This window comes from Myotis davidii, unplaced genomic scaffold (genome assembly GCF_000327345.1).
Source record: "Myotis davidii unplaced genomic scaffold, ASM32734v1 scaffold75, whole genome shotgun sequence".
Lineage (NCBI taxonomy): Eukaryota > Metazoa > Chordata > Mammalia > Chiroptera > Vespertilionidae > Myotis > Myotis davidii.
This window is the reverse complement of record NW_006286977.1, coordinates 1,237,968-1,246,498: the sequence shown is the minus strand read 5'-3', so window position 1 is coordinate 1,246,498 and position 8,531 is coordinate 1,237,968. Positions and strand designations below refer to the sequence as shown.

Below are 8,531 nucleotides of genomic sequence, written 5' to 3'. Positions count from 1 at the left end.
GATGCTGTCCCCCAGATGCTGTCCCCACAGGCACTGTCCCCCAGACACTGTCCCCCAGACGCTGTCCTGCCTCAGAGGGGGAGGTGCTTCCTCCCGACCCCCAGCTCGCCACCCGAGCAGTCAGGGTGCAGACGGAATACAGTTCCTAGCCCTGCTGCTTCCCCAAGGACATTAGTAAGTAACACGGCCCTTTATTTCTGCTTCCCATGCACAAAGGTGAAGGACACATGGTGACGGGCACAGCTTTGCTTTGTACTGAGGCACCTCCACGGCTCCTGCACAATCAGGGCCAATGCCACACAGCAGAGGGCATATTGGCATTCATTCATTATTTAAGGACAATATTTTTAAAAATCCTTAGCCAAGGATATGTTTTTATTGATTTTTAGAGAGAGAGGAATGGAGAGGAAGAGAGAGAGGGAGAGAGAGAAGGGAAGGGAGAGGGAGAGGGAGAAGGAAAGAGAGAGAGAGAAACATTGATCGGTTGCTTCCCATATGCACTTTGACCAGGAATCAAACCCACAGCCTTTGTGGTGTAGGGGACGACACTCCAACCATCCGACCCACCTGGCCAGGACAATCCTATCTAAGAAAGAGGGAATATGCTAATTGAGCCTCACACCATCACAAAGATGGCGGCACCCACAGGCAATAAGGAGGGGATATGCTAATTGACCCTCACACCATCGCAAAGATGGCGGCACCCACAAACAATAAGGAGGGGATATACTAATGGACTGCCTCACCCTCAAAGATGGTGGTGTCCACAGCCAATAAGGAGGGAATATGCTAATTGACTGTCACACCCTCAAAGATGGCAGCACCCACAGCCATAAGATGGCAATGCCCAGTCTTCTCAGTCCTGCTGGGGCGGCAGGCACATGGTAAGGCTGGGCCCACCCCCAGGCAGACCTGGCTGCTCCACATGCCTGCCTCCGGAGCCCCCAGTCCCCCTGCCGCCCAGGGCTGGCTGAGGCTCAGGTAATCAGGGCTGCCCGAGGCTTGCGCTGCTGGCGGTGGTAGCAGCAGAGGTGTGATGGGGCATTGCCTTCCCCTGATCACTGGGTCGCCTCCTGCCCCTGAGGCTCCTGGACGGTGAGAGGGGGCAGGCCGGGCTGAGGGACCCCCCTCCAGGGCATGAATTTTCATGCACCGGGCCTCTAGGTAACAATAACAAGTTTGATCTCATGGCCCTGATCGGTTTCGAGGACCTCTAGGGGCCTATGAACCATACTTAGGAACTGTTGCTTTAATTTATTGGCTCATGGCTGCCTTCTGGTTATTTTCAATAGCCTTTTTATAAAAGCATGACTTTTTTCAGCATTTTCAAAGTGATAGAAAACCCCACTCCAGCCCTCCATTCTCCCATCGTCCAGGGCCTCCCACCGCGTCCCCAAACCGACGGAAACTCAGTACCTGCTTGCAGGTGTAGCTGCAGTGCTCACACTTGAACTTCTCGTTCCTGTGAGTTTTCCGGTGCTGAAGGAGACCATAGCGGTCGTGGAAGACGGCAGGACAGTAGTGGCACTCCATCCCGGCGGCTGTGTAAGTGTGCAGGTTGCGGATATGGACCCCTAAAACGGTTACAGGACATTATATTTGGGGGTGTTATTTCCTGTGAGGCTGCTCTAAGCCAGGGCTCCTCACGCAGCACTATTCGCACATGGAGGGGGCAGCCCTTTAGCAGCATCCCCGGCCTCTGCCCACTAGACGCCAGGAGCGTCCTTTCCTTCTCACAACCAAAATACCACGAAGCTGCACTAATGCAAACCAGCCACCAGAGGGCACCACAGGACTTGTGGAAAAAATACAAGTTCCCAGACAAGTTCCTGCAGCCCAGCTGCCTCCCTGGAACCAGGCCCAGGGTTCCACAGGTTCCCCTGCGGAAGGAAGTTCAGCAACTCAAACACTCACGCAGGTCGCTCTTCCTGGCGATGAGCGCGGCGCAGTGCGGACACTGGTACTTGGGGGCGTTCTCGCTGTGCTTCTGCACGATGTGTATTTTCATGGTGCCGCTCTGGGTGAAGTGCCTGTGGCACACGTGGCATTCGTAGGGCTTCTCGCCTGCAGGGTGACGACAAAGACGACCCTCGGCAGCGGGGCCTCAGCCCGCACGCCTCGTCCTCCCCCAAGGACACTGGGGCTGAACGCCCGTCTTTTGTTCCCTGGGCCCCTTCTTCAACCCCTTCCTCCTACGTCCACCCCCAATTAGTACAAAATTCCCAAGCCGAGTCCAGACCGCCCTCTAGCTCCCGTCCTCAGTGTAGGGAGCTGAGAAGCACATATGAACACATCGCTTCTCCGCGAAATAGAAAGTGCGTGCACGCCGGGGCCAGCGGTCTGCTTGTGCTTCCGGGTTGAGGATGCGTTAGGAGCTGACTTTTAAGTCCTGGACAACCACTGGCAGCCAAGGCCTGATGGTGTCTTCCTTGTCACAGCGGCGTGACAGCACGGGGCTTACGTGGGCTCCTGGACGCCACATAAACGCAAAGGCACAGAGCGAGTCCCCAGGCCGAGACGGCGCGGAGACACTCACCCTGACACTCGAACCTGAAGAGTAAGTCTTACCAGCTCACCTCTGACCTGAGACATGGCTGCCAGCGTGAGCCACTCTTACCTGAGTGTGTCCTCATGTGCCGTTTCAGTTTGTGGGTGTCCTTGCTGGCATAGCTGCAGAGGTCGCACTGATAGGGACGCTCCCCCGTGTGTGACCGGATGTGGCGCTTCAACTTACTCGCCTAGTGAACACATGGAAGGTACTTGTTTGCAAGAGAAACCAGAGAATTTTAGATCCAATCTATCAGCATTATAGAGAGAGACTGACATTTTAACCTCAGGCCACACTTGGCACCCTGAGAAACACTGAAGAGGTCATTGCTTTTTATCTTCTGTTGCCAACGACTGCTTTTCATTTGACGTGCGTTTAAGATCCTTCGGGAGCCACCAGCAGTAATTCCCGGAGACTCTCAGGTTCAACTTCACGTTCCGCAGGGAACACTGCGAGCTGGCCACTCGGTGCCGCACGGGATCGATTTCCATTTCCAAGGCCGCTTACACTCGGGCGGCAAAGCTTAGGCCGCGACGCAGAAGCACAGAGCAGGGCGCTTTCGTTTGCGTAAGTAACATGAGGATTTTGAAACATTTGCTCTCTGAGAGGCGGACACCTGTCTGAGGCCCTTCTCAGGTTCTGTGGGACCCACGTGGCCATCAGAGATGGTGCCATGTGCCCGGAGTTTCTTTACAATGAGTCACTTTTAAGTGGAAGAATGTACATTCTAATTTGATTAATTATGCACAACAGGCAACCAGTTAGAGGGCAAACCGCCCATTACCTCCCATTTGATCACTTTTGCCTGATGGTTCTGTTACCCCCAGAACCAGGGCAGGAGTGATGGAAGTCATAGAGCCCCCCATGCCCTGCCTGTGGTCTCTGGGTCTCATTCCCCAATAAATGACACGCACACATAAGCCGAAGAACATTCAAGAACAAATGAAGACTTAGATCTAAACCAAAAGCATTAGTTTTTTTTTTCAGATGAAAAGTAGATGTCTTCAAGTAAATCAGAAAGTGAAACAAAAAGAATTTTTAAGATGATAGCATGAAAGATCTAACGAAAGGCTGTGATGATCAAAGGCAGCTATGTGTCAAGCTCCTCTGGATGGCTTCGCACGGGAGGGTGTGGGAGGGGGCACTCAGAGCTTTCACAGGATGTCTTGGGCACCCCAGCGTGATGCATGCCTGCCGGCGTCTGTGTGAGCAATGGCGTGGGGGTGCGGGGAGCTTAGGACGCCCTGCTTAAAGCAGACCAGTATGGCAAGACTCGGAAACTTCATAAAACGGGGTCACGCGTGCCAGGCCGGCCAGTCCACAGGCTGCGTGCAGACGGCGGACTCTGGGTGAGGGTCTCAGTGCACCTCCATGTTTGCGCTCAGAACCCTCAGGACACCAACCGAAGTCCACTCCAGGCTTGAGCGTCTCAGATGGCCTTGTTCTTTGAAACTTTCATTTTTGTGTTTTCAAACTAAAGCTGCAACCTTTAACTCGGATGAGAAAGAACTTTCAAAAATAGTAAGAGCAGAAAAAAATTCTTGGAATCAGAGTCTGACCCTGTCCGTGAAATTCCCTCGTGTGTGAACGAGGTTGCATCATTCCCCTCTTTCAACGTTAGTCGTGCCCTTTAACTTAGTTCCCTTCCGGAGTGCAGTATCCTGTCCCAACTGGGGTCAAAACCAGGTCCCACAGGCGTCCCGACAGACAGTGGAGTCCTTAAAAATTCCTCGTAGAATAGACAGTGAAAGCAATGGTCACGTTCATTCGTTTCATCCAGCGAGCGGCTGAGCCTGCTAGAAGGTCTAAATGAAAGGATCTGGTTGATGTGACCGGGACACATGACTGAAGTTTGAAACACTCGGTTCCTCTGTAGTATCAGGGGATGGTATGTTTAAACCTTCAAGCAAGTCGCTTTGTATTTGACCAAGAGCCACTGAGGCAAAAGTGTCAGCCACCCTGCAGCCTGGATCTGGGGTCTGTGTGGAGTGGATACATTTGCGTCTGTGGACCTGAGAGCTCCCTAACATACAAGGGAGAGCTTTGAACATAATTTGAGATTTATTTCCCAAGCACCTCACGCAGTTCTATTTGTAATTTGTACGCTTTTATATATTGCTTTTGCTAACAGGTAATCAAAGCAAAAAGAAATCCAATTTTCTATTTTCAATTTAGGAAATTGAATGACTATTATTTCCTGCATAGACTGTGTATGAATAATATCTTTAATAAAACCTCTTTTGGAAGGGATTCTGCTGTTAGTTTAATGTAACATAATTTACAGCAACTTCTTAATAAGACGCCACGAAGCTTTAAGCACACGTGTGAACTTACTTCTACGCTCGCGTAGTTGCACGTGGAACACTTAAATGGCTTCTCGTGAGTGTGTCTGTAACGTCTGTGCCGGATGAGCTCTCCGCTGGTGACAAATGCCATGTCACAGTCACCACACTTGTTCGGCCTGGTTCCTGTAAAATCACACAGTTTATCCTGTTCAGCAAGATTTCACCACAAGTTTCCTTAGAAATGTATAACGTCTGAATGACACTCAGCCTCAACATGCATTGCATGTGACGAAGAGGCTTGCTCTCCCAACCTTACACAGGCCAGGCAGAGGCGAGAAAAATCTTTGTAACGTCAGTGTTGTTAACTGAAATGGCAGAAAACAAGACAAAACGAAAGTCTAAAGCAATACGTTATCTTCACATAGAACAGGTTGCATTCGCATCCTTGACGCCTTCCCAGGCGTCTCTCAGGGCCGCGTCCTGCCCGGCGGTCACCTGTGTGGGTGTTGATGTGGTTCCGCAGGAGGGTGACGGTGCGGAAGCCTTTCAGGCACAGGTGACACTCGTGCGGCCTCTCGTTGGTGTGGGTTTTCATGTGACGGTTTAAGTTCGCCGCCCTGGCCGTGGTGAACACGCACAGGTCGCAGTGGAAGGCCTGCTCTCTGCCTGCGGGGAGGAGACAGTGGATGCTTCTGTAAGAACCTCTTCGTGTTCCAGTTTCTCTTGGGGGCGATGAAAGGACGCTGGGGTTAGACAGTGGCCGTGAGTGCACACACTTCTGATTACGTTAAAAACCAGAAATGAGCTGGGAATTGGGGTTTTGGGGGCACAATCTCTTGTTTGAAATATATGAGAAACTACTATGTAGCGAGGGTTGCAAATTCAGCTGCCGACGGGAGCCAGCGACAGTACTGCTGAGTTTGTGACCTGGACCGCCGGCAGTGGTGGCAGTGTGACTTCCTAAACCAAGTCACTTCCCAGCCCAGCCACCTGCTGCAGGAGGAAGGAAACAGAGCCAAGTGTTGCCAAATAGGACTTTAAAAAAATGAGGTAAAATTTGAGATTTGGAGGGTGAACTCTTAATTTAAACAAGTAAGAAATTATTTTTTTTAAAAGCCAAATAAATAATTTCGAAGGTCAAATTCATCCTGTGGGCTGCCAAGATTCAATCTCAGTTTTTTAATTTGTTGTTAATTCTCACCCAAGGATATTTTTTTCCACTGATTTTTAGAGGGAAAGGGAGGGAGGAGGGGAAGAGAGAGAAAGAGAGAGAGGGAGAGAAACATTGATGGAGAGAAACACTTTGATTGGATGCCTCCCAACCGGGTCTGGGGATCAAATCTTCAACCAAGGTACATGTGCTCTGGACCGGGAATCGAACCAGAGACCCTCAGTGCACAGGCGGGTGCTCTAACCACTGAACCACACCAGGGCTCAACCTCAGTTTTAACATAACTTCAAGGTCCTTCCTAATCTCGCCTGATCTCCCTCTGAGCACCATCCAGCCTCATTATGAAGCCACACCCACAGGCCACTTCCTGCTGCCTGGACGGGTTGTCCCCACTAAGTGGTTTCCTCGTCCTTTCCTGGCCTCACCTCACCGTCCTCTCCCCCAGAGGCGCCTCTGCTGCCTTCTCCATATCACGCCTCCTGGACGGGGAGCGGCTGCACACTGGGGCGTGGATCAAAGCCCACCGTTCTACGTACATGCACAACACTTTGCAGGAGCATTTTCTACGCGTTTAGAACATTGGTGTGCAAAATGCAAAACGCCTGGCTTTGATGCACAGTATACAACATCAGTTTAACATTTCTCCCACTTCCTGACTCTCTGAGAGCAACTAGACGTCAACCACTTAAAACTTCAACAGCAGCCGGTTTTATGCCGGGTCTGTCACACCATGAACCCGCCTACCCTTGGTCTTCTGTTGAGTGTTTGGAGAGTTGGCTGTTTCAACAGGCGGCTGACTAGAAGTAAGGCGATCTTCTGTTTCTTGCGCGTTTAAGTTGGAAATTGCCAGAACAACTTCCTGTCCCCGCCTTGCTTCCAGAAGAAAGAGCTGGTCTTGTGCTTGCTGGATGCCTCCTTCAGCCGGTGGCGGGTCCTCCTCCGGACTCTCCTCAGGCTAAGAAATAAAAACGAGCGTTCAGACAAACACAACACGTAAATCACAACCTGACTCAACACTTTGCCTTGATGACACCAAGGAATACTCAACGAAAAAGAAAACTAAAGTAGCACATAAGGTTGTCGGTGGCAACCAGCATGCTTAAACGTAATTATTAAGCATCAAGGAGTTTTGGTGGTAAAACAACACTATTTTATTTTTTTAAAATATATTTTATTGATTTTTTACAGAGACGAAGGGAGAGGGATAGAGAGTTAGAAACGTCGATGAGAGAGAAACATCTATCAGCTGCCTCCTTCACACTCCCTACTGGTGATGTGCCCGCAACCAAGGTACATGCCCTTGACGGGAATCGAACCTGGGACCCTTCAGTCCGCAGGCCGACGCTCTGAGCCAAACCGGTCAGGGCAAAACAACACTATTTTAAAAAAGACCGCACAGTGTCTGTCACCTGATAGTATTCTGACTGGTGGAACTCTTTAAACTCTTAAAAAGAGACGTGGTCTCCAGGATTTTTCTGGGAATTATTTTAGTGTGGCTCATTTGTCCATACATAATACGGCACAAAAGACAACCTAAAAAACAGTTTGTTCTGTAAATCTCCACGTGAGGGGTCTGTTTTTTAGAACCAGCCTACCTTAGTCAGCCCAGCGCTTTCGGGGGGGCTCTCCGCACACGGACTGTCCTCAGGGGCCAGGGCCACGCTGTCCTGCAGGACCTGGAGCTGCATGGGCTCCACCGCCCGCAGCGAGTACAGCTCGTCCTGGATGCTGATGGTCACGCACTCGTGCAGGCTCTGCCGGTTCCCCTCTCGCACCCACAGCAGCCGGGGCAACGCGCTGCCTGCCTGCGGCATCATCCCCGGCCCCCCTTCTTGGTAAAGCTCCCCGTCTTCGAAGGTGGGGTACACCGCCTGGAGGGTCAGGATGTGCCTCCCGTCGTCCTCCATGGCGGCGGGCACCAGGTCCTGCTCTCCCTCGGAGATCTGGGTCAGGAGAGCCCCATAGGTGCACTTGGCCTCCATGCCCCTCGGGTTTGGGGGCTCCTTCGCTCTGCGCACGCCACCCTCCTGCTCCTCCTCCTGGGCCTTTTCCGGTACCAATTCTAGCTCTTTGATTTTGGTGAATTGCCTGGAAGGGCCCGAGACCTCCGTCCTTGCCATTTTGACTCGGCCTGTTTGAGAAAGAAGCAAGCGGTCTGTGGGGCACACTGAGGTTTGGCCCCAGCAGGCTTTGGGGCTGACCTCAGAGGCTTTAGCCTCACAGGAGTCAGGACTAAGCTGACTCAGTAGAGGCCTAGGAGGGGCTGAAGCTCAGCAGGAGAGGCTAAAGCAGGCATTTGTTCAGAACATTCTAGAACCGACAGATTTGGGCTTGAGCAGGTTTTCAGCGAATGCACGACCTAGGACAAGCAAGGTCGCCTGAGCAAGCTTGCCACCATTGCACAGTTCCAGACTGAGCACCATTTCAGCCACCCGGGCCTTGGGCCTGGAGTCTGGAGCCCACACCCACTTGGCAGGCGGAGCATGCGCACCCCCACTCCCGGCCCCTCCCCGGCCCGGCCCCTCCA

General features: G+C 51.9%; 1 protein-coding gene across 1 annotated transcript in view; it reads right to left on the bottom strand.

The window, feature by feature from the left end:
* The window catches only part of CTCFL (CCCTC-binding factor (zinc finger protein)-like), an 18,911-nt gene extending 10,787 nt beyond the window's left edge, over positions 1 to 8,124 (bottom strand). The window contains exons 1-7 of the mRNA XM_006758851.1: positions 7,600 to 8,124; positions 6,741 to 6,953; positions 5,329 to 5,491; positions 4,883 to 5,016; positions 2,618 to 2,738; positions 1,915 to 2,064; positions 1,417 to 1,574 (exon numbers count right to left, since the gene is read on the bottom strand). Coding sequence (XP_006758914.1) covers positions 1,417 to 1,574; positions 1,915 to 2,064; positions 2,618 to 2,738; positions 4,883 to 5,016; positions 5,329 to 5,491; positions 6,741 to 6,953; positions 7,600 to 8,124 — 1,464 coding nt within the window. The remainder of the gene's footprint in view (positions 1 to 1,416; positions 1,575 to 1,914; positions 2,065 to 2,617; positions 2,739 to 4,882; positions 5,017 to 5,328; positions 5,492 to 6,740; positions 6,954 to 7,599) is intronic.
* Positions 8,125 to 8,531: the final 407 nt, after the last annotated feature.